Source organism: Carassius gibelio, chromosome A15 (genome assembly GCF_023724105.1).
Source record: "Carassius gibelio isolate Cgi1373 ecotype wild population from Czech Republic chromosome A15, carGib1.2-hapl.c, whole genome shotgun sequence".
NCBI classification, from domain to species: domain Eukaryota; kingdom Metazoa; phylum Chordata; class Actinopteri; order Cypriniformes; family Cyprinidae; genus Carassius; species Carassius gibelio.
In genome coordinates this window covers 5,165,212-5,192,557 of record NC_068385.1, presented here as the reverse complement: position 1 = coordinate 5,192,557, position 27,346 = coordinate 5,165,212, and the positions used below count along the sequence as shown (strand labels likewise).

Sequence of the window (27,346 nt, the reverse complement as noted above, 5' to 3'; positions counted from 1 at the left end):
TTAATAATTAAGATTTCTGTGCCGCCCCAGACTGGTCGCCGCCCCATCATAACACCCTGCAGCTCCGCCACTGGTGGGGTGTTAATGTCTGATAAACACAGCACACAGACATGTTCATTTAAGCTTTGGCCAAGCATTGTGTATTTTTTACTTCCTGTAGAAGTGACAATGGATGAGATTTAAAGATCAGAATCTCCCCAGTAAGTAAGGGAAACTGATTGATCTTAGACTAGCAATACAAAAATACACACAAATACATTCACACTAAGTTCATTGTTTATGTCTTTTGTCTATTGATTTGAATCATTACTATATAGCAATAATTAATAAAAATAAATAACATATACGGCATGCATCTGTTCCACAAGGACAAGCAAAAAAAAAGGAAGAAGAAACAGGCTGACTCGTGAACAGCTGACACCACCAAAATATATTCACCCACAAACACCAAATGTGCTGTCAGAGTTTGTTCTGAAGACACTGGAGCTCAACGGAATAATATAACTGCCTTAATTTCATCAGCAGCAGACAGAATGACGGTTCCTGAAGGGATTCCTCTGCTTCTGTTTGGTGTGTATTGTCTCTATGGTATATTGAATGGCAATTTTTCTAAATGATTGTCCTAATTTATCAATATAAATGAAAGTATCACTGATGTTGTTTTTTCTGCAGTTCTTACGGTTACGGTCTTCTGCACCAGCTCAAAAGAAAAGTTAATAACTGTGCCTGAAAAACCAGAAGAAATTAATGAAGGATCATGTGTGACCATCCCCTGTGCTTACAAAAAAGAAAATGACGAAACATCTACACTGTTGTGGTTTAAAGATCCAAAATATGAGTCACAAATGTATATCGGGACTATTGTATACAGTAACACAGAGAAACGTCCCCAGTCACCAGATTACTCCAGCAGAGCTGAATACATCACCAATGCAACATCACTGAAGCAGCAAACACACCAGGATGACAACTGGATAAAATGTGATTTAAGAATCACCGATCTTCAAAAGACAGACAGTGGGAAATACATGTTTAGATTTATTTATTCCACGACTAAGTTCATGAGTGATGCTCTGACTCTCACGGTTACAGGTGAGCAATCATTTATTGAATGGGATTCATTTTAATTCGACTTAAAGGCCGTTTTCTTATAAAAACTAAAAATAATACAATAAATATAATTTAGTCACCTTCATGTCTTTCTTTCCTCCATGGAAAATAAAACAAACATTTATTAGAAAGTTTATGCTATTTTCTTTTTAAAACAATGAAATAAGGGCTCCAGAAATGTAAAACAGCAAGTAATAATAGTTCATATGTTTCAACACTATATTTGAAGTCTTCATCAAGAAGCTACTGGTTTTCATGTGTCTCATCAAAGCAGATTAATACACACAAACCTATTGTATGACTCCAGAATATCGTACATGAGTCCTTGATATGTTTAGCTGTACAGAGAGAGAGAGAAAGAGAGAGAGAGAGAGAGAGAGAGAGAGAGAGAGAGAAGAGGGTGAGCACATTATTATTTTTTATTAACTATAGCTTTGATAATTATGGAAGCAAATTTCTGTTTTGAGCTGTAAAAAGTAATACCTGAATCAGATTAAGAAAAACATGAAAACATAACTGAGTTTGACAAATTTGTTGATTTTACTTAATCAGACTGAGCTTTCAGGTGGATGGAATCGTTAAACTAAACAACTTTAGTAAACAGTACTCAAGAGCATCTAGTGTAGGGGTGTCCAAAGTCAGTCCTGGAGAGTTTCGCTCCAACCCTAATCAAACACACCTGAACATGCTAATCTAGCTCTGTGTTACTAGAAAGCCACAAACAGGTGAGGTTATCTCAAGGTTGGAGCAAAACTCTGCAGGACTGTGGCCCTCCAGGATTGATGTTGCCTCCCCTAATCTAGGGTGTTGGACTAAAGGTCCCACTGTTGCCATTGTTTGGTGCATAGAATTGTCACAAACAACAACAAAAATAAATAGAGTTTTAGAGTGAATACAGTTTGACAAATACAGTTGTCAAACAAGGGTACAGTAAGTTTTGGGGGTCTTAAATTAATCTCCATATATTTACTGGATTTTGCTAATATGGCAAAAACATTGCGTTCTGCTAAACCGGCAAAAAAAAAAAAAAAAAAAAATCAAACAAATAATAATATATAAATAATATAAGTATGAAATATAACTATATATGTACAAAATATTACAAAAAATATAATCAGAAGATGACTATGAACTGAACTTCAGAGTCAGATCGTGCTTGAATTGTCAGAATTGAGAGATATAATTCTGGGAAGAAAAGTCTAGATTGTGATATATCAACTTGCAATAGTGGAGAGAAAGTCAAACTTTGCCACAGAATAATAAGAAATAATCTTGTTTGTGATTTTCTTTTAACTCACAATTCTGACTTTTTCCTTACTGTTACATTTAAAAGTTTATTTCTCACAAATTGTGCTTTTCTTCTCAGAACTGAGTTTACATCTCATACATCCAGCATTTTTTCTCAGAACTTGTAACTGAAATAGATTTCTTTGTTCTGGATCACTGACTCAATATTCTTCTCTTGATTCCAGACAATCCTTGTAAGGTGCACATTGAACCATCAGAGCTGATAAATCCACTCCAAGAGTCAGAAGAGTTGACTGTTCGCTGTTCCACATCTGGTTTCTGTGATTCTTATCCTGAATGGCTCATCCATACATCAGGACAAAAGCAAGAATGGGTTTCCTCCTTGACAACTGATATGATCAGACTGACTGAAGAGGAAGGAGGAGACCGAAAGGTCACCAAATTAAAGCTCAATGTGACATGGAAAGATGACAACCGCACTCTGTCTTGTCGTCCAGCGAAGAGTGAGGACAGCTGCCAGATCAGAAATATCACACTGTCTGTGGAATGTGAGTACATCATGTGTTTATGAACAGACACTGCATATTTACTGTACACAGTCACTGACTGAGCATTATTCACAGCAGCTGTCTTCATCTCTTTTCTTCTCTAGATGCTCCTAAAGACACAAAGGCAACCGTGAGCTCTGAAGATGTAAAGGAGGGAGGTTCAGTCACTCTCTCCTGCAGCAGCGCAGGACGCCCTGATGTCAGCTTCACATGGTTCAGAAACGAGAAAACAGAACAAGTTCAACAAACGTCTAACTTGACACTAACTAGTGTGAAACCAGAAGACAGTGGAGAATATTACTGTGAAGCTAAAAACACGCTTGGAGAAAAGAAATCAAATATCATTCAAATTGATGTGAAGTGTGAGTATAATGTTTTATGTGAACAGATACCTTTGAAGAAAGGCATAAGATTATGAACTTCAGTGATTCATTTGTTAAAATAATTACATTTTACTTTAAAATGTATTAAACATGCATTTGTTCTTCATTTTTTAGATGGTCCACAAGGCGTCACAGTTCATCCTCTGGACAGTGTTACAGATCTCAAAGAGGGAGGCAAACTAAAACTGAAGTGTTCAGTCCAGAAAAGTAACCCAACAGTCAATCAGTTTACATGGTACAAAAATTCCCAAGCCCTGTATAAAACCGGCGAAACACTCATCATCAATGAAGTTACTGCAGAGGACAGAGGATCTTACCAGTGTCAGGCTGATAATGGGATAAAAACTGTGAAATCAAATGACCTCTGGGTTTCTGTAATGTGTAAGTATTACATTATTTATAGCACTTTATATTACTTATTGTTCCTTCAACAAACAAATGTGTTAATGGTTTGTTTGCTATATATAATATCAAACTAAAGTTATGATAATAAAAGTTAACATTAATCATTGTCATTTGCAAAACTTCTGCAGAATAAACTAATTAAAATGCTAAAATGCTTTAAATGGAAAAGCATGTTAGAGGATTAATCTCTTCACATAAATAAGTTACAATAATATATTCTTAACAAAACGTGTTAATATTATATTTTACTGAGTGTGATGCTCTTCTGAATATTTGTTTTGCTGTTCTCACAGATTCACCAAGAAACATCAAAATCGAGGGCTCTGCCTCTGTAAAAGTGGGCACTCCACTGACTTTGACGTGCTCAGCTGATGCTAACCCTCCGTCACACATGTACACATGGAAGCACAAACCTGGACTGTCTTCTTTCCCGTTATCAATAGAAACTAGACAGTTAAATATTGAGAATGTGACCATTCAACATGCAGGGCAGTACACATGTGATGTTACCAACACTATTGGCACAAGATCACGCACCATTACAGTTGGTGTGCTTTGTAAGTCTGTTTCGTTCTAAAATCTATATCTTAACTAATCAAAGTTGATGATTTCATGAATAGCCAAATTATTTTGTCACGTTCTTTTGAACTCTTCAGATCCTCCATCTAATCTCAGTTTGATCATGAAGGAGGAAGTGAGAGAGTTTGAAGTGATCTCCATTATCTGCTCGGTTCAAAGCTTTCCTGACTCACAGCTCACAGTGACAGGACCTCGGGGTGATCTGAAATCTGTTCAGAAGAATCGAGTGAACAGCACTGCATCGGCAAACATGTTGACTCTATACTTCAATGTCTCTGAGTCAGATGCAGGGATGTACACATGCAAAGCAGAAAATTCAGAAGGAAATTCAGAAACTAAACGAGAGCTAATTGTGTTGCGTAAGTAATAATCAAAATTGAAATATGTAAAATTATTTAAAAGACATTTGAAGGACTTTTGAGGGGTATGAGATGTTTTAATTTCCTTGAAAGCGACCAAACTGATTAATAGGATTACTTCAACTAAATAATTTGGATCTTTTTATATATCGTGTGTATAGATGCACCTAAAAATGTGAGTGTAAGCTCTAAAGGAGAACAGAAATCTGGGAGTGAGCTGACCCTTACATGTGAGGCTCACTCCAAACCTGCTCCATCCTCATATGAGTGGAAGAAACACTTTGATGGGGGAATAAACACTGTCGGACATGAACAGGAACTACAATTTACCTCTCTGAAAGTCACTGATTCTGGTCAGTACGTCTGTATTGCTCATAATTCCATTGGAAAAACAGAATCCACATCTGTAGAGATCAAGGTCAAGTGTGAGTACTCTTTTCTTCTAGTTAAGACAAACTTCAGCTTTTTGAGGCAAAAATGTTCTTCATCATTGAACTTGGACTTTACTGACAGATATGAGATTGTCCAAAGTTTTTTAGTTATCTTAAATAGTATAAGTTTATCATGATAGCTAAATGAATGGTTTAATAGTACACTGCTCAAATTTGTTGTTGGCTATGACATTCAGTTATTACAATAAATTGCATAATCATTGTTTTTCCCATATGGTAATTATAAATATTCATGTCCGTTTGCCTGTTTTCTATAGATGCTCCAAACACGAATATTGTCCATAACATGACAATCTTTACTCAGTGGAATTGGGAGATTCCAGTCCGTCTGACCTGCAGTGCAGATGCGTATCCTCCCGTCACTGAGTACAAATGGTACAGAGAGGAGGACAACACCACGGTAGTATCAGAACAGCAGAACTTCACTGTTTGGCAAAAGAGCCCAGGAATGTATTACTGTACAGCAGCCAATGCTATCGGAAAATCACAATCCAAAAGCATCAAGTTATTTATCAGCAGTGAGTATTAAATAACATTTATCAAATAACTGAAATTATGAAATAATGTAATTTAATTTGCACATTTTATGCTTCATACATTTTGCATCACTTCACTTGTATAACTCCTTTGAATAATATCATAGACTGCTAGATTGTTAATGATCATTTATTAAATTTTTAATCCCAATAAATCACAGCCAAGGTCAGTTTACAATTTGATGCACAATACTGTTTTTGAATCATCTGTTTTCTAACCCTCTCAATTCAGGCAACTTTCTCATGCTCTATCACATCATCTTTCTCCTGCTGATTTTCACTGGTGCGACCATCTACCTGATACACAGGTATAGGTTCTCTTTTATTCTTTTCTTTCAAAGCATTACTTTTAAATACTCATACAAAATTTGCAAAGTTTTTTTTGAGTTTAATGAATCTAATGGGTCATATGCAACTAAGAACAACATCTAAGAAAAAGACATACATGATACAGCTCGTCATTTATTAAATGTATTGTTCCTGTGAAGTAGCAGCTCTATTTGGTAATTTTAGTGTGTGGCCATTATTATTTTCCTCTAAATTACATTTTTTATAAATTTTCCATATTATTATTTTAATTTTGCAGGTTAATCATCAAGCCAAGATTTGATCAACAAAGTGAAACAGATCCTTTCTACCTTTTCCCGTTCCCATCCGAAACTACTACAACTGTATATTACTATGGAACTGTCAGCAAAAATAGGTATTTTACTTTATTTAATATGTAGCTATTTATACATGTAAGTGGTAATTTTTTTGGTACTGATTAACCAAAGAATCTACAGTGAAATGCACCGAACAAATATATAATGCTCTACTTAGATATCCACGTAGTTAAAAATAAATAATCACTTTCCTAGAATTAGGATTCTTTGGAAAGTAATGTTATTTTTCGTCCATTGATCGTGTATTGCTCTTCTCTCCTTCTCATCTCACTAACGCTCCAGTGGGCGGGGCCTAAGACATGGTGATTTAGAAGTAGGCGTTGATTTTATTCTGCAGAGGCAGGGTTTTGTTACACTATTATGTCATAATAAAATGACAAAATCTGAAAGTCATTTTCTGAGTTTGGGTTCAATAAAAGCTGTGTTTGGACTAGCAAAGGCTTTATACATACAATGTCATATATCAAAACATGTGAAAAAATATATATAAATTCATGACCCCTTTAAGGATCCATTACTGCTAAGGCCCAGGACTGCGTTTCCCAAAAGCATTGTAAGCCTAAACACATCATAGACCCATTGCCACCAATGGAGCTACGATTAATTTAGGCTTACGATGTTTTTAGGAAACGCAGCCCAGATCATTCTGGATCACTTACATTTAGTAATAAATGGACTAATCTGGTCCATAGCTGGGGTTTGTAAATTGCACAAATATACAAATTAAACAATGTTTACGTTTTTTGTCAAGTTTGTAAGTGTCCAGGTACAGAAACTGAATAATCAAATGTAAATAGCATTGCATAATCTTCACTGTATAAATTAATTGAGCAGGTCGTCTTTTTATGCTGGCCTCGGTCAGTCAGTTAAAATTTTAGGGGGGCCCTTTAATTGTCATCACCTTTCACCCCACTAGTTATGGCCCTGGGTCTAATGATCTTATTCCTGGTCCTCATTGACTTGAATGAACAATATACATCACTAAATATTTTATTTGTATTTTTAATTTCAATTCTAAAACATAATTTGTTAGAATAAATTGTTAGAAAATGCATTCAGGATTGATTCACATACCGTTTATTTTATTCCTAAAATGGGAATGCTAATTAAAATGGTCCATCTTGATATTGATAATAAATTATATCTACTTATTGTATTCATTTTAATCTATGAGCTTCCACATGCTGCTTTCATGATGCTCTTATGTGTGTTTTTATAAAGTTTGTCAGATACAGTACATTAACTTAGTTACGTTTTCTGTTTTAAGTCAATCATTAAGTTGTGATGTACTTTGAAAGGTATTTCTCGCAGCTTCTCTTTTCAATGTTGTTAATTTTACATTTATTTTTATATTTCATGGCACTTCAGCAGCGAAAAAAAAAATTACTGATGCAGAAGTCCAAACCATAGCATCTGAAAATAAAGTGTCAAAGGTACGTGTTCAGGTTACACCAACCATACAGCACAAGCTGAACAGAGTGAAAAACTCAGTTTAACATAATCAGAATGGGCCTTTTTGCTTTGTTTTACCAAAGTTACATGGTCTCCATATAGGAACAAAATTTACAGTGTAACAAATATTAGGATCGTGTTTTCTAAAATCTAAAAACATGATTCTGAAATTACTTCAGACTGAAATAATAACCTCTCACAATACTATAATATCTTCCTTTCCCAGAATTCCCAAAGAGAGGAACCTGATTATGAGGATATTTGTGCTGCTTGTGCTCCACCGCCTTCATAGACTGATTCCAAAGCCAGTGAAAAGGAAGTGAATTATGCCACTGTCTTTGCCCGCTTTTGTTTTTTTTTTTTGTAATTTTTTTTTCTGAAATGCATTACTGTATATTTACATAGAGGCACCATTATTAGAGTATGTCTGGCACATAGACTCACAAGGACTCTAGGATGCCCCAAATTACCACTTAAATAATGTGGTGTATTACAATTCAGATCTGTAAACTGAATGAAAATTATAAGTGTAAGTGAACTTACTCTCCTGTCACTTCAACATACTTTCATGATGTTAACAACATGAAGAACATGATGGAAAAAATGCTTTTCCAGTATCCCAAAGCAAAATTTTTAAAATGCAGTGATGCAATGGTAAAAAGGTTGAATATTGCCTTACAAATTGGTCATTTCAAAATCAGATTAAACAGAATATTGGTTTGCCGTCTCAGCCATGTAAAGCATAGCTACAGATTATGACCAGTATGTTACTTGATCAAAGAAGAGAGGTAAGCTGAGTCATTTAAAGAGGATGGATTTAACCACCTGAAGTGATGTCGTGTTGAATATTTTTTATTATAGGCTATACATTAAAAGCCAATTTCTGGTCCCAGTCCATCATAATTAGTGTTTGTATGCATGTGTTGTAATTGATTAAATCATTTTTTAAAAATTAGAATGTTTTGTCTATTTGAAATGGAGTAACAAAACACTCATTAATATAGGCCAGATTTAACAAATAGAATATGCCAAAATTGAATTAAGAATAGGCAATGGGTTGTTCCATATGGTTTACAATAAAAATCTGCTATTGTAACAGTGCAGTCGAGATGTGCAGATCCATGTGCAAGCTTTAATAGAGAAACATGGTTATAACACAAGGCAGGGTTCAACAACAGCAAACAAGTATGGCACGGACAAGACACAAGAGTATTCCCAGAAAAAGCATGGGTCCTCGATCTGCAAACAACATTCGTTGGGCTTGACAAGAGGGGTAGTCTGATATCATGAACAACAATCCAGACGGGGAACAAACAGGTGAAACAAGGGTTAATCCAAGAAACTGAGAAACTAGGCTCTGTAAAACAGCTATCACTTGATAAGTAATAAATGCAGAACAATACTAGAGATTAAACAGGAAATAAACACGGAATGGCTTGGTAAAGTAGCTAACACTTGCTGAGTGATAAATGCTAGACAATGCTCGGCAATCTGAACAGGAACTGACTGGGAGTTAAATAGACTGCATCTGAAAACTGAAAAATACTGCCTTTGTAAGACGCATTTAAAGGTAAGAAGAAGGCATCGAGGCACGTCCGAATTCAATGTTAGCTTTACTTTCTGTCTCCTCTGATGCCTTCATCTGGCCGATTTTTGAAGGCAGCATGTATCCTTTGCTGCCTTTGATATCCCACAATCCTGTGCATTATATCCTGTGACAGTTAAGACAAAAATAAAGATGGCGTCTGAAAGTTGCAGTCCTGGTCAGTTTTTATTTTCTAAATGTATGTTTTTTATCAACGTTTTTTTCCCTCCACTTTTATGTAATTTCTAGGGATAAATTAATATTGGAGTAATTAAATATCCACTTAGTTATCACCAAAGCTCTCTATATTTTACTGTAGATCATTAAACCATTACAACTGCCTCAAATGCCTGTCCAAAATCAGTTTACCCCAGGAACACCATCCCTACAGTCAAGCACAGAGGTGGAAAACACAGATAGAAAATCTGTGGAGGGAGCTGAAACTTTAGTTGTCAAACAACATCAAAGAAACCTTAAAGGGGTCATATGATGCTTTTTAATGATCACTATTTTGTGTATTTCGTGTAACAGAATATGTTGACATGCTTTAATGTTAAAAAAAAACACATAATTGTATGTCCTCTATGCCCCGCCTCTCTTAAAGAGTCATTTTCTACAAAGTCATCTTAGTCATCTTCTGAGAAGGGAAGCGCCTGCTCTGATTGGCCAACTGACCCAGTCTATTGTGATTGGCCAAACACCATAAGCCCTTGTTGGAAATGCAACATAAATGCTAGCTTCATATTTTAAAATAAATGTAAAGACAGTCAATAATGTCCTTAGTTTTACCATCAATTCAAGGCCGAAAGGTGAACAGAGTCTCGTCACAGACACAGTGATGAAGCTCATATGTGTTTGCAGTAAACAAGCCACTGATGGTTAAGACAGCTGACTCCATTGTGTGACCATCTCTCTCGCTCTCTTTCTCACACACACACACACACACACACGCACACGCACACACACGCACACGCACACACACGCACACGCACACACACACACACACACACACACACAACGCACAAAACTCCTCATTTGAACATTCAATAGCATATACTTAAATACTTAATAACTAATAACAAAACATACTTACAGTAGCTGATTCAGAAGCACCAGATTTTTGTAGCAAAGTCAGGATGACCTCTTCTCGTAGGGTCATGAAATGGGTCATAAAAAGCATTGCTGTTCTGTTGTAAGTGATCTTAAAGATTCCTAAATGCATCTACTTTCGGAAGGCCAAATACACTGCTTTTTGCTTCTTTTTTCTAGAAGCACACAGCATCTCCCTGACATGCTGCTTCAACACTAACTGTGGTTACTGAAACAACTTTATCTGCGTGATCAAAATGTTTGGCATTACGCAAATATTTCCACATACTGACATAGACACGTGGGGGTGTGTTTAAATGAGCCGTTTAAGGGCGTGGCATAGTCTTAACTTTGATAAAGAATATCTGGATTTGAGACTTTGCAACTTTACAGATATTATTCAAGCACCAAGAGCTTGTAACACTCCAAAGAGAAAGGAAAAATTTATATTGCATCGCATGACCCCTTTAAGGATTTAGAGAGGATCTGTAAAGAGGAGTGTCTCTCCTGAGATGTGTGCAAACCTGGTGACCAACTATAAAAAACGACTTACCTCTGTGTTTGCCAACAAGGATTTCTGCACCAAGTACTAAGTCATGTTTTGCTTAAGGATCAAATGCTTATTTCACTCACTGAAAGGAAAATCAGTTTCTAACCTTTATATAAGTTTTTTTTTTTTTTTTTTTGGTATTGTGTCTCTATACATTAAAATAAACAGATACCATCAAAATAGCAGATCCTTAATTTCTTTGTAAGTGTACACATTTAAGTCAGCTATGGATCAAATAAATATTTCCCCACTGTGTATTTATCTCAAACGAAAGCTCTTGATGAGCTCTTTCTACTGCAAAAAGGACAAGTGAATTCATAAGGATTTTGGAGCTATTCGTTATAAACCAAAAGACTTAACACTGAAAATACTGAGTCAGTTGGTGCCAAAAGGGTGTAACTGAACTTATGACACTTTAGCAAAGAGAAATGTGTGGAGGGTAAAGTCTGTGGATAGCACATGAGTCAAAAGGGCTGACACAAGTAAGCCTGGTAGGCCAACCACGAGAAGACAGCAGTTTGTAATTTAAGATTTATTATTAAGCTTATTTTGTGACAAAGAGCAGGATGATGATGGAGAAAATTAAAATATCCAGCATTCAGTGTCAGTGAAGTGTAGCTAGCAGGTTGTAACCAGTAACTTACATTTTAATGGTATATCATATGATACTTATTTACTGCTTGGCCACAAGAGAGAGAGAGAAGGCAGAGAAAGGATTATTATTATTATTATCGTTCACCATAATTAGTTATGCAGTTCATTCTTCAGTATCACTCAGTTAATGGTATTTGCTCTCATGTTTTTTTTTTTCCTTACAAACCCTAATAAATTAGTCAAATACTGAGATTTTAGCTATTTATATTTTACAATTCCATTGTTTTTATTTATTGTTTATTTACTGACTATCAATTATAAAAATTATAATTAAACTTTATTTGGACTACTACTTGTGCGCCATGCACATTTATCAATATTAGGCCTAAAATGTGTTTTAAATGTCACGATTGATAATATTTAAATGCAGGATATTTAAAGTGTACCCAATGTATACTTGCAATAGCTCCACTTTTAACACAATCAAATAGTTCAGTATATCTTTAGTTGGACTTCAGCATTACTTTCCTACAATTAGGAAAATGATCTCTTCCAATTTAGCAGACTTTAATATGTAAATCATATGTAAATGTATTTGTAGTATACTAAGCATGAAATATATTGTGAATTTATGTATTTACACATATGATACATTTCTGTATATTTATCTTTCACTAGGTAAGGAATCTATTGAACCCAACCAAAAAAAAAAAAAAAGAAAAAAAAAAATTATTTCTTCCCATCTCTCTCTATACAGTATGAGTGTATACATACACATGCACACATGTGAGCATGTTTATGTGGTCTATGAGGACATAAATGTAAAATTTATAACAGAATATATAATGACATGGTTATGACATAGGTATTACAATGAGGAGGTGATTTATGAAGACTTTCTTCATACATTCTGAAGAACAACAGGCAGCAATTTTCACTTGATTGCGCTACACATTTCAGATGTTTATTACGGAGGCAGCTGATATTGACGGAGGAATTTGCAGCTTTACTCACAAACTACAATTCCACTACATGCTAATCCTAAATACGTCGCCTAGTGTGAGTACATCTGATGTTGCAGCACGTTTGGCACCTCCATTAGAGGGGGTTTTATTTTTTGAATCATTTAAAACAGAACTAACCACTATAACAGGAAGTGAGCTTCACGCTTAGAAGACAGAATTAACATATCTCTTTATCTCTACCAGGAATGTGTGCTTTTGCCTATTTCTTTTATGTCTGAAAGTTGAACTATGCAAATATAACAAGTTAGAAATGCACATGGGTGAAGTTCTCCTTTTGTTTCTCGGTTTGAATGTTTTTAAGACGCCCATCGAGAACAACGGATTCGATTTAGTAAAATATCGAAGGTAAAATATTTCTCTTTCTTTCTTTCTTGTTATTTGTGGTAAACACATTTGGTGGTTGTCAGATTACTATCATCATCATCTGTTAAAACTGTAAAGCTCATGAATGAAAAGCACTGTGATTCAGTTAGAGAAAAAAAAATGTTTGGCATGTGATCGGGTCATTATAGCATTTGAGAAACATTTAGGGAGTCATCAGCAAACTCCAATAAATGATTAACTGTTTAAGGAATAAAATAGTCAGTTATTACAGCAGAAAATTATTTAGCTTGATGGAGCAGTAGGCATGATTCATTTGCTGCTGTAATTGCAGGTTGAATAAAATAAGGTAACAAGTTCAATAAAAAAAACAAAAAAACAATTAGGTGTAATTAACAATTTGGTGTAATTAACAAACTGCATGTTGTCATGCAAAAATGACATTTTTGGCATGCAAGGATGAACAAAAGGAAGGAGAAACAGACTGACTCATTAACAGCTGTGACCACCAAAAAAAAAAAAAACATATTCACCCACACACAACGACAAACACCAAATGTGCTGTCAGAGTATAACTGTATTTATTTCATCAGCAGCAGACAGAATGACGGTTCCTGAAGGGATTCCTCTGCTTCTGTTTGGTGTGTATTGTCTCTATTGTATACTGAATGCTGATTTTTTTTTTATTGATTGTCCTAATTTATCAATATAAATGAAAGTATCACTGATGTTGTTTTTCCTGCAGTTCTTACGGTCTTCTGCACCGGCTCAAAAGAAAAGTTAATAATTGTGCCTGAAAACACAGAAGAAATTAAAGAAGGATCATGTGTGACCATCCCCTGTGCTTACAAAAAAGAAAATGACGAAACATATACACTGTTGTGGTTTAAAGATCCAGAATATGATGACAAGTCAAAAATGTATATTGGGACTATTGTATACAGTAACACAGAAAAACGTCCCCAGTCTAAAGATTACTCCAGCAGAGCTGAATACATCACCAATGCAACATCAACGAAGCAGCAAACACAGCAGAATAACAACAGGATAAAATGTGATTTAAGAATCACCGATCTTCAAAAGACAGACAGTGGGAGATACGGGTTTAGAACTATTGGTTCATCTAAGTTCATGAGTGATGCTCTGACTCTCACAGTTACAGGTGAGCAATGATTATTTTTATTATTTGTTTTTGAATGGGATTCATTTGATGTTGTCTTAAAGGCTGTTTTCACATACATTTTTTTGCCATCATTTATTTACCGTTGTGTCTATCCATATTTTTTACATCCATAAAACACGTTTTAAAGAAAATTAATGCTACTCTTTTTTTTTTTTGAAACAATGAACCTTTGATTTAGGTGCTCAAAAAACGACAAATAGCAAAAAATAGCAAGTAATAATAAAGTTTTCATGACGATGCACTGGTATTCGTGTCTCATAATCAATCACAATGCTCCAACATGAGTAAACGTCTTTTAATCACATAAATAAAACTACAACAGACTAGATCATCAGTGATTACTGCACTGAAAAAATAAAAACCTTGTATCAACTTAAAAAAATTGAAGTAATCAATCACACGAAACATTTGACATTGACTCAATGTAAATAATTTAATTTAGTTTAACTTGAAAATTTTAAATCCATGGAAACCACTTTTTAAAGGTTGATCAACCTAATTATTTTAGGTTGGAACAAACTAATTTTTTTAAATTAGAACAAACCAACTAAACTAATATGTATAGGTTAAATTAAATTAATTATTTTAGTTTGGAACAAACTAATATTTATAGGTCCGATTAAATTAATTATTTTAGATTGTCTCAAATTAAAAAAATAAGAGTTGGCATTATTGAGATCTATAATAAATCAATAAAAAAAATGATTTCAATACATTTTAATCAATGACTACTCAGAACACTTTTCCTTTAGAACACATTTATTGTTCAATAAACTCACAACATTGAACATTTGCTTCAAATGTATGAAGATTGACAGCAGAAATACTTGAAACACTGCAATCAGTCTCTTCAGTTGTTCATAAGACTTGGCCTTATTCAACCTTTGTACCTGGTAGCCATCGAACTTGGGCAGCCACATTTGTAAATGCTGCAGTGAAAATGCAGCCTTGTTAGTACAACCTTTTTATTAAAAGGATCTAAAGTCTTGGCTGTAAAAACACAATAAAATGTAACAATTATGCAATTATACAATTAATCCCTGTACAGCTGGGTGGTCAGTCTAGTGACTTTTGGGGTCATCTTTATTCCATCAAGCTCCATCAGGACCTTTTGCACAAATTCAAAGGTGAACTGTAGCCTTTTTGGATATTTTAGGTTTAGTGTATATATGAGCCCAAAAACCATGGCAAAAGCGGTTGCAACCGATGGCAACTCATTCAGGACCTCTTTTCCTTCGACAACAATTTTAATGTCTTTAGGTGGATGGAGAGGATCCTCTTTCCCAGTTATAAAGATCGCCATGGTTGTCTGCTCCAGTTCTTCAACCTCATTATCCTGCACAAAAAAAAGAAAGAAAATATGTTATAATTTCAGAAAATCTCCCGATTTCATGTTAGATCATAATGTGCCAAGCTCTTATACAATCTAAACTTTCAAAACAAAACATTTGATTAGCAAATCAAAATAATCAAATTTTCATTACAAGGGATGTGACTAAATTAAAAGTGATGATCTAGTTTTACTTAGTAGATCTGGTAGACAACTTCCCAGATGAGAGAAAATTTTACACTTTAGGATGCCTAATTATCACAAATGTCCTTGTGAAATATTGGAAATAGAACTTACCACAAGCAATGATCACTGGCAGGAGATTCAAAATAATTTGCACAGCAGGAACAGCTGATTGGTGGCTGCTTCCCTGAAGCTGAAAGAGAAAACATGATTTAAGTTTCAGCCATCAAAGTGTGTTAACTACTAACATCATACACAAATTAATAATACCCAACATTTAACATTAATAGATATATACTTTATTTTATGATTTTAGGAAAGCTGGCTAACATTTTGGTAAATTTCTACCACATGTAAATGCTGTTAATAGTGTAGCAAACTAACATTACCAGATACAAATAGCTGCGCCTTGTAATATTATGGCTGATAAATACTGAACACAAGATAATTAGGAGTGTAAATAAAAGATCACATAGGACCTTTAGCTATTGATAGCATAAGTAACCATTACCATTAGTCAAGTTTCAGAGTTTCAGGGATGCAAACACATGTAAAATGTAGTCAAAAAGTATTTTGGGCAGTTCGATTCAATAAACCGGTTGAAAAAAACAGTATAGGTCTCTGCAGGAATGTAATGGGAGTTACCAAATCAGGGTGTTTTTACACCATGATACCTGATTGGCTAATGTCATAGTGATGTTAGGTTTAGGGGTGGGGTTGGGTAAGGGTGATCATTTTAATTGCATGATTTAGAAACACCCAGCAGTTTGAAAACACTCACAAGGTGATAAACGCCACTTTTGCTCTGCAGAGACCGAAGTCAAAAAAAAAAAAAAAAAAACAGTCAATCTGTTCTTTTACGCTCAATGTATTGACCTCATTAGAGAAGTCTATCAAATATAAAGTCCGTAATCATAACTTTAGTCAGTTAAAAACCTCATAATCATAGAAAGTTTACAATTAAGTTTTGCAACACACCGAATACAGTAACAGCATTAATGTGCATGAGGATTTAAGTCTTGAAGATATAAAGTAAATAAATTAGGTGTCATAAGGGCAGAAATCGTAATCCACTTACTATACATAATTTATTGCAATGTATTTGTTATGAAATAAACTTACGTTTCGCCAGGTCAGAATCAATAACAAAAGAACCAGTTCGGTTCAGACGCTCTGTGTGTCAGTCTGCTTCACGCTGAATCACACATGCGCAGTATCATCAGCTCATCGGTTATCAAATCGGACGTGTCCGACAGAAACGATTCTCGGTTCAGTGTACGTACTGCTGATCGGAAAACTGATCCAACCGGTTCTTGACTCGAGAAAGAGAACCGCTCCAGCAGTGGGCGTGTACGTTTATTATCTGGCTCGGCTCGGTGTTCATCTTCAGTTCTCTCTTCACAGCAGTTCAGTCAGTGTACTGTTTGAGTAAATGAATTACACTGGGATATTGGTTTGTTTGAACTCAGAGGGAGTGTCAGCCACATTAAAAAAAGTTAACAGCTTAAGTCATTTGTGGATTAATGCTTATTGGAGACGTGAATCGTTTCAAACGATTCAGTTCGATTTGGTGAACTGGTTCAACCGGTTCACTAAGAAGAACCGGTTAAATCGAACGATTCGTTCACGGCACAAAGCGAAGAAATGTCGAGCGCACAAATCCTCGTGTATATCTGTCCAACAGTTAATCGATCATTTGTTTCTTCACGGTTTTAAATTCCATTTATTGTTGGTTTGATGCCAATTCATAGTTCTTGTAATGTGTGATCTAACAGACACACCGTGGCGAGCAAAAATCTCCAACAAAATAATCATTTTATGCAAATCCACAGCCCTTTATCTACAGATCAAGCATCATAATGTGAATATATCATATTGGAGAGAGTTTTACCGTATATCCTGCTCGATCCTGCTGTAACGGACGGGGCGCGCGGTTTGAATATAAAATGGAGAATGATTGACAGCCGCAGGGAGAGGGAAGACGAGTTTGCGTAAACTGTAATTTAATGATCTAAATATAATTCTGTCCCTCAGATTAAGCTATGGAATGACTTCAGATGACTTTGTGAAATTATAATCAGAACCTCTCAGAACTGCACGATTCACACAAGTCATGCAGACTGGCGCGAAAAAAGCGGGAGGTGTCGAAAAGGGCGCTGTTTGCATCCATGAAGTTTGAAGCTTGAACCTGGGGATTTACTACTGCATTTCAAGTGTCAGAAATTCAGCGGAAAAAAATGTCTAGCATAATTATGCATTTAGAAATAATAGTGATATCCTGATAGTTACATACTATCGAGCGTGAATGCTGAAATTACGGCCAGAGTCAAGGCCAGTCAGGTAAAACGTTAATTGAAAAAAAAAAATAGAAATAAATAAACATTAAGGGTATACAAAGTTGATTATTTTACCTTCTTCAGAGTTGCTCGTAGTTCTTCTGTGTCTCTCAGCCAGCCTGGAGGGGTCTGTTGAAGTGTAAGTTACCGCGGCCGCCGCTTAACACACAGTTCAACTGTAACGGACGTTTTTTTTTATTATTCTTTAAATAAACAGGTCAGGTGGTCAGAGAGCGGAACTCCAACTCAGCAATGCGCATGTGCAAACCATGCTTAATTTAATAAAATTGCTTTGATCAAATGAATGAATTCAGTTTAATGTCCCGCTGCAAATCATATTGTATCCATGTAAAAAAAATTGATTCAACCATAAATATAAACTAAAACGTTTAGTTTAAATGAAAAAAAAAACAATAATTTTAAGCTATTTCAACGACAAAATACACATTAAACGAATAACAGCAATGTTAGACGTTTTTCAGTGTGTACACAAACCCGTCATATGACTTGTGCAACACAACCTTGATTTGTGTCACTTCTGGGTTCTACTGAATTATAGAAAAAAGCATGTTTTGAACTGAGATAATAGATTATTTCTTATTACAATGTATTATATTAAGATGATAATATAATATAATAATATATTTCTTTGTTCTGGATCACTTGTTCTGACTCAATATTCTTCTCTTGATTCCAGACAATCCTTGTAAGGTGCACATTGAACCATCAGAGCTGATAAATCCACTCCAAGAGTCAGAAGAATTGACTGTTCGCTGTTCCACATCTGGTTCCTGTGATTCTTATCCTGAATGGCTCATCCACACATCAGGACAAAAGCAAGAATGGGTTTCCTCCTCGTCAACTGATATGATCAGACTGACTGGAGAGGAAGAAGAAGACAGAAAGGTCACCAAATTAAAGCTCAATGTGACATGGAAAGATGACAACCGCACTCTGTCTTGTCGTCCAGCGAAGAGTGTGGACAGCTGCCAGATCAGAAATATCACACTGTCTGTGGAATGTGAGTACATCATGTGTTTATGAACAAACACTGTATATTTACTGTACACAGTCACTGACTGAGCATTATTCACAGCAGCTGTCTTCATCTCTTTTCTTCTCTAGATGCTCCTAAACACACAAAGGCAACCATGAGCTCTGAAGATGTAAAGGAGGGAGGTTCAGTCACTCTCTCCTGCAGCAGCGCAGGACGCCCTGATGTCAGCTTCACATGGTTCAGAAACGAGAAAACAGAAAAAGCTCAACAAATGTCTGACTGGACACTAACTAGTGTGAAACCAGAAGACAGTGGAGAATATTACTGTGAAGCTAAAAACACGCTTGGAGAAAAGAAATCAAATATCATTCAAATTGATGTGAAGTGTGAGTATAATGTTTTATGTGAACAGATACCTTTGAAGAAAGGCATAAGATTATGAACTTCAGTGAATCATTTGTTAAAATAATTAAATTTTACTTTAAAATGTATTAAACATGCATTTCCTGTGCCTGTGCACTACATTTTTTAGATGGTCCACAGGGCGTCACAGTTCATCCTCTGGTCAGTGTTACAGATCTCAAAGAGGGAGACCAGCTAAAACTCAAGTGTTCAGTCCAGAAAAGTAACCCAACAGTCAATCAGTTTACATGGTACAAAAATTCCCAAGACCTGCATAAAACCGGCGAGACACTCATCATCAGTGAAGTTACTGCAGAGGACAGAGGATCTTACTATTGCCAGGCTGATAATGGGATAAAAACTGTGAAATCAGATGTCCGCAGGGTTTCTGTAATGTGTAAGTATTACATTATTTATAGCACTTTATATTATTTATTTGTTCCTTCAAACAAATGTGTTAATGGTTTGTTTGCTATCAAATATATATAATTTGATATCAGACTAAAGTTATGATCAGCTAAAGTGTCAGCTAAATGTAATGTAATGATAATAAAAGTTAACATTACTCATTGTCATTTGGAAAGATTCTGCAGAATAAACTAATTAAAATGTTAAAATGCTTTAAATGTAAAAGCATGTTAGAGAATAAATCTCTTCACATAAATAGGTTACAATAATATATTCTTACCGAAACCTGCATTAATATTTGATTATATTGTATTGAGTGTGAGGCTCTTCTAAATGTTTGTTTTATGTTCTCACAGATTCACCAAGAAACATCAAAATCGAGGGCTCTGCCTCTGTAAAAGTGGGCACTCCACTGACTTTGACGTGCTCAGCTGATGCTAACCCTCCGTCACACATGTACACATGGAAGCACAAACCTGGACTGTCTTCTGTCCTGTTATCAATAAAAACTGGACAGTTAAACATTGAGAAAGTGACCATTCAACATGCAGGGCAGTACACATGTGATGTTACCAACACTATTGGCACAAGATCATGCACCATTACAGTTGGTGTGCTTTGTAAGTCTGTTTCGCTCTAAAATCTATATCTTAACTAATCAAAGTTGATGATTTCATGAATAGCCAAATTATTTTGTCACGTTCTTTTGAACTCTTCAGATCCTCCATCTAATCTCAGTTTGATCATGAAGGAGGAAGTGAGAGAGTTTGAAGTGATCTCCATTATCTGCTCGGTTCAAAGCTTTCCTGACTCACAGCTCACAGTGACAGGACCTCAGGGTGATCTGAAATCTGTTCAGAAGAATCGAGTGAACAGCACTGCATCTGCAAACATGTTGACTCTATACTTCAATGTCTCTGAGTCAGATGCAGGGATGTACACATGCAAAGCAGGAAATTCAGAAGGAGATTCAGAAATTAAACAAGAGCTAATTGTGTTGCGTAAGTAATAATCAAAATTGAAATATGTACAATTATTTAACCTTTTAACTGTCACCCCCATTTTTGAACATAGACGTGGAAGTACACTATTCACACTTAAATTGTTATAAATCATAAACGCTTTTGAATACAGACCAAAGGTTGGTCTCTTTTTAAAGAAGACAATCTGCAGATTATTGCAGAAGTGAAATCACTTTAAAAAATGAAAGCATAAAAAAGTTATAGAAGTTTAAATTTACTGTAAATACGTTTATTATTTTATTTTTATTATATTTTATTTAAAATAAATATTTAATAAAATATGTTTTAATCCAAAATTGCTATAAAATTAAAGCCATATGTCTAAATAAGTTGTGTTCCAAATTTGAAGTTGATATGAAAAAAATGTAGGTTCATATGCAATTTTGTTTAGGCGTTATACCACAAAAAGCCACCGGGGGCCATTGAAACTCCATTGAATTTTTTGGATGCATTTGTTTGTAACAAATGTATCAATTTCTCTCTCAATATTATGTCTATGACAAAATAACCACCAAATATGGAATATTGAGACTCAGACCTTTCCAACGATATGTATTTTGTCAAGATTATGAAAAGTTTTGATTCTAAAAGACCGTAATATATTTGGAATATGACCCCTCCCACTAAGGGGGAGGACCACGCTAAAAGATTTTAAAGTACGATTTCCATGGTAACGCAGTGTTCGATTTCAAAATGGTTTTCATAAGATGAATTTGGAGTATATAAGCTTTCAAATGATATATAATTTATGATAATTACTAAAACATGTGATAGGAAAAAAGGAAGCGGAATAGATTTTTTGTAACAAAGGTCAGAACTCCAGTTATGATGTATATGTTTTGAGGTGCACTCTTTTTATAAATGAATCTTTTACTGTTCCTTCATAATTTTTTAACAACAAAACGTGGTCAAATATCTATTTAGGAGTCTTAGACCTTTCCAACGATATATAGTTTGTCATGATTAGATTAGGATATAATTGTAATATATTGAAGTAAATTTAGGCGTCCCGTATACGGGACGGTGACATTTATCAGGTTAAAAGACATTTGAAGGACTTTTAAGGGGCACGAGATGCTTTAATTTACTTGAATGCGACCAAACTGATTAATAGGATTACTTCAACTAAATAATTTGGATGTTTTTATATATGTGTGTATAGATGCACCTAAAAATGTGAGTGTAAGTTCTAAAGGAGAACAGAAATCTGGGAGTGAGCTGACCCTTACATGTGAGGCTCACTCCAAACCTGCTCCATCCTCATATGAGTGGAAAAAACGCTTTAATGGGGGAATAGACACTGTCGGAGATAAACAGGAACTACAATTTACCTCTCTGAAAATCACTGATTCTGGTCAGTATGTCTGTATTGCTAATAATTCCATTGGAAAAACAGAATCCACATCTGTAGAGATCAAGGTCAAGTGTGAGTACTCTTTTCTTCTAGTTATGACATGCTTTTTGAGGCAAAAAATTTTCTTCATTTTTGGAATTTGAGTTTTGTGGCAGATATAAGATTGTCCAAAGTTTTTGCTTAATTTGCGTAGTCAAATGAATGAGTTTGTCAAGATAGCTAGGTAATATTGCATATTCCAAAAATATGTTGTTGTCCACAGCTGTCAGTTATAACAAAGCACATAATCAATGCTTTCCATCTACATAACATTATGAGTATTCATGTCCGTTTGCCTGCTTTTCTATAGATGCTCCAAACATATATATTCTCCATAACATGACAACTTTAACTCAGTGGAATTGGGAGATTCCAGTCCGTCTGACCTGCAGTGCAGATGCGTATCCTGCCGTCACTGAGTACAAATGGTACAGAGAGGAGGACAACACCACGGTACTATCACACCAGCAGAACTTCACTGTTTGGCAAAAGAGCCCAGGAATGTATTACTGTACAGCAGCCAATGCTATCGGAAAATCACAATCCAAAAGCATCAAGTTATTTATCAGCAGTGAGTATGAAATAACACCTCATAAAAATGTATTAACCAAATTACTCAAATTGGAATAAAATGTTAGCTGCATTTAGCTCTTCTAGAACTTCTTCCGCCAGACTTTAACCACTTCAACTGTCTCTTTGGTGTAACCATGATGACCAAGCGATTTATTTACCTAATATTTTAATTTACCTAATCTTTCAGGGTGTAGGATATTTTTCTGCATATCATTCTATTAAACCTTAATGAAAACCTGGCAAGCTCACATACTTGTTTCTCTAAAAAACAATGCAAAAGCCAGTTGTTCTGCTTTGAAATGTGATATTCCACTCACTGCCAATTTAATCAATAATATTTCAACAGCCCGGGTTGGCAGTTGGTGGAAAGCACAGCATATCGTGGCCATGGAAGCCAGCAAACAAACTGCGTCAGAGATCCTGGATTCTATCTGACCTAAAATGCCTTGTCATTAGGGCTGGGCGATATAGAGCAAAAAAAACAAAATCTCAATATATTTAGCTATATCTCGATATACTATATATATCTCGATATCTTTACAGGACAAATAACCCCCCAAAAACTACTGTAAAAACAAATATGCCAAATATCACATGTTTAGGGCCCTATGAATTTTTTTTTCTTCACCATATGTTTTATTGTTACCTAATTCTGTGTTTTAGCATGTGTAATTATTTAAATGCATAAAAACAACTTATTTTGTAATAATAATAATAATAAAAAACTGAATATAGCCTTATGTGAAATGTTTTTTCCACTCTGAAATTCTGTGTATTTAAATTTAAATGAAGGCATAAAACATTAATTTAATTTATCTTTTAATTATTGTAATTATTGAAAATTAAGCAAACTTTATTTTTTGGTAAACAAAGGGAATTTACTATTAAAAATAAAACATGGAAGAAATGTTGTGTGATTATTCCTTAAATTATGTTCGTTAGAACAGAGGTATATTAAAACATTGATAAATCAATTCATAAAATTACAGTTGGATAAGGCGTGAGTGTCCAGTGGGCAGCAGAAACAACTTTCTCCAATATTGTGATTTTGGACTGCAATACCTATATCAACCACTAGCTGTTAATATAGCACACTGTCTTTTTTTTTTTTTTTTTTTAAGTAAAATTATAAAATGGATGTTTAAAACCAAATGCTTCGAAATATTGTACTTCTTGGTTAACTGGGTTCATTCATGAATTTCATTTAGGTAACTCTCTCACGGTGTTCTACCAGATCTTCTTACCCATCATTCTCCTATTGATTCTCATTGTTGTGGCCATCTTTCTGATACGCAGGTGCATTCCTCTTTTTTATCCCAAAGGTTATTTAAGTGAAAAATATCACTAAATAAGCGTGTATGATTTATTAGTTCATCTGTGTAATTAGTAGTTCTATTAGGTATTGAGTTTGAAGTTGGCAGTTATTCCAGTTATTCTGCTTGTTATTTTACAGGACTATCGTCAAGGCAAGATCAAATCAGCAAAGTGGAGCAGATAATCCATTGTGCTTTTTTCCAGCATTCCTGTCACGCTCTTCAACAGTGACAAGCTTACTTTTATTGGTTATTTTACTTCTGTTTGTTTCGCAATTGGGCTACTTACAGTATACTATAATCACCTTAATATGCATTTTATAAACAATTAAATATTTCTGTTTTCTTAAGAGATAAATCCTGTTTTGTTTGGAATATTTAAACAATTAGGGATCACGTAATAATACCCAGGAAAATCTGTCTGCGGAGGATATTCCTGATCCAGGTTACGGAAGGGTTGGTCAATCACGTCCAACACCCCATTCCCAAGATCCTACACAAGTCCGAGACCTTGATCCAAGGTAAAAGCTGCAGAATTAGAGAGACATCAGCTTTGTGCAATGAAATTAAATAATCTGTTTTTCTCTTAAGGCCGAAATCTAATATCCACACGGTGTACGCTGCTATTAAACTGCCACAAATGAAACCGGTGAGAGAATGTTGTTGTTGGTTTTTTTTGGAACAGGAGGTCATTGAAACCTCAATATCACGTTATGTGATGTTTTTTTTTTCTCTCTCTCTAACAGGGAAAACAGTCCCCCAAACAAGAAAAAACTGGATATATGGACAATGACGCAGCTACCCTAAACTATGTCACTCTTGATTTCAAGGGACAAAATGAGCCAGGAAAAAGGTAAAGCGAATAGGGAAAATGAAAATCTGTCAAACATCAGTTAAAGCTTTATACATATTATGAAATCAAGGTAAAAAGTCAATTTTACATGCTCATTTAAATATATGACTAAAGATGCTTTTAAATGTTTGGTTGTGATTTTAGAGTACCTGACAGTTCATCAGTATACGCTGTGGTGTCAAAGAATAAGCAGACAACGGTAAGCCTTCATCGGAAGACGTCAGAATATTCAAAGTAACAGTGTAGTTTGTGGCCCTCTAGCGGTTGAAAAATAAAACTTAGTGAATGAAACGCAATCAAAACACAGGTTCAAGAGATAAAGTCAATTTATACAGCTGAAAACTTTTAAAAGGAAGAAAAGACGTAGCTACTGTACGTTAACTGTTAATTTGGTGGCATATGTTTATAATTCACGCAATCCATCCTTGAAAATGAAATCCAGCACAGCAACCATAATGAAATGACTCTTTTTTTTCTTTTATTATCTATGAGCCAAATAAAATATCTTACCTGTTGAGTACCACGAAATAATCATCTCTGGTTGGTTTTAAATCCATTCAATCTCCGGAGTTCTCATCACCAGAAAGCCCATATTATTCCGGGTTTTATTAGGGACCTTCCCTAATTTTTAGGGAATTCGCTTTCCCTTTTGGCCTGCTCTGCTCTCTTCGAGTTCCTTTGAATTTAAAGCTGCTGATTTAGATCGTTTTCACGGTCCATTACCAATATTTCTCGCTCGTTGTGACAATATGTTGCAGCTTTATGTTGCCCCCACACCATAAACGCGCCAGAATATCCAGTACTACTTCTCTCTGTTTACGGATATGACGAGACACACACACACACACAGGTGAATTGATTAGGTATGCAATTTGCCGCGAAATCTGACCCGACAGGTCAAAAATATATAATCTATAATGCTTATTATAGTCTTACTGTAGTATTTTATGGTAAAAAAAAATAAAAATAAAATAAAAATAAATAAATTAATAAATAAAAAATAAATAAATAAATAAATAAACACGATTTGGGCACATATGGGAACGCAACATTGGTCATTAGAAATGTTTATTAATCTGTTGTTGTTTACAAAGAAGTTTGAGTGTCACATAATCCTTCAGAAATTATTCTAATATGCTGATTTGCTGCTCAAGAAACATTTCTCATTATTATAAATGTTAGGAACAGTTTTGTTGCTTAATATTTTTGTGGAAACAATGATATCACTCAAACATTTGTATAAGATTTTAAAAAGATAGGGAGGAATTATTAATTGAATTCATTATGCATGAAAGTGACAATAAGTGAGTGAAGACATTTAAAGTGATTTCTATTGAATAAATGCATTAACAAATTTAATTAATATATTTGATGAATGCAAATAAATGCTGTACATTAAACTTTATATTTATCAAAAAATCCTGAAAAATAAAGTGCAGAATCAATTCCACACAAAATATGAAGCAGCAATTTCTTTTAATTGATAATAATCAGAAATGTTTCTTGAGAGTCAAATAAATTGTAAAGATTTCTAAAAGATTGTGTGACACTGGAAACTGGAGTAGCGATGAAGAAAATTATACTTTGCATCACAGGAACAACATTACATTTCATAATATATTAAAATGTAAAACTTGATGAGCAGAAGATAGTTATTTCAAAATCATTAATAATTGTAATTATTCCAAAATTTTGCCAGGCACTTTAATAATAATAATGATTCTATATACTTAACTATAATATTATAGTACTTTATTAGAATATATTATTATATTGTTGTCATGATTATTAAATGCTGCTTTTTTATTTTATTTTTGCGACTGTATTACAATATGAGATATATCTTTTAATGTGCAAAAATATATTTTTTAAGAATGAGGGTCTTCTGGGCATGGTCAGAATATCTTCTTTTATTTTTTTTGTCTCTTGCTGATCACATGCCTGATTCAGAATAGTTGTATTCTATTTCCATAGGTCTTCAGAACAATGATAAATTGTTCACAATAAGGATAAACCAGAAATTATATGGAGCACTTTTACACACAACAACTGTATATTGAGAACATTTGTTTTATTATCTTCCTAGAATTCCCAAACAGAAAATCCAGATTATGAGAATGTTTCTTCTGCATGTGTGCCAAAGCTTCCATTCACAAATATGGACTGGGATTCTGATACCAGTGAAGAAGATGAGGTGAATTACTCCACTGTGTCTTGTTCTGCCAAGCCTGCTGCTAATCAACCCAAACATAACCAGAAGAGCCGCCATAGCAGTTCAAGCTCTGATGAAGAAGACAGAACTGTATATTCAGCCATAAAAGCATAGAAACAAGGACTGTCCAACTTAAGTATAAATACCAAGTGTTTTATTCTTAATTTGTATTATACTTATATTTTTATTCTATATAGTGTTATTTTAAAGTGAAAATATATAAACAATGATTCTATAAGA

At 34.6% G+C, this 27,346-nt stretch overlaps 1 protein-coding gene and 1 long non-coding RNA gene across 2 annotated transcripts; one reads left to right on the top strand and one right to left on the bottom strand.

Annotated features, from left to right (window-relative positions):
- The first annotated feature begins 414 nt into the window (after nt 1-414).
- LOC128028840 (hemicentin-1) lies at nt 415-27,346 on the top strand. The gene is made up of 28 exons (XM_052616168.1): nt 415-570; nt 673-1,092; nt 2,583-2,906; nt 3,011-3,268; nt 3,404-3,670; nt 3,988-4,251; nt 4,351-4,632; nt 4,794-5,057; nt 5,342-5,602; nt 5,853-5,928; nt 6,207-6,323; nt 7,654-7,670; nt 13,495-13,542; nt 13,647-14,063; nt 18,631-18,954; nt 19,059-19,316; nt 19,463-19,729; nt 20,097-20,360; nt 20,460-20,741; nt 21,925-22,188; nt 22,466-22,726; nt 23,937-24,024; nt 24,182-24,290; nt 24,432-24,562; nt 24,633-24,690; nt 24,788-24,894; nt 25,039-25,093; nt 26,981-27,346. The coding sequence occupies exons 1-28, from the start codon at nt 534-536 to the stop codon at nt 27,218-27,220; spliced, it is 5,760 nt and encodes a 1,919-aa protein (XP_052472128.1). The 5' UTR covers nt 415-533; the 3' UTR covers nt 27,221-27,346.
- LOC128029427 (uncharacterized) lies at nt 14,829-18,122 on the bottom strand. The gene is made up of 3 exons (XR_008187381.1): nt 18,009-18,122; nt 15,712-15,790; nt 14,829-15,420 (listed from the first exon to the last, which is right to left on the bottom strand). It is a non-coding gene; the product is annotated as an uncharacterized LOC128029427 (long non-coding RNA).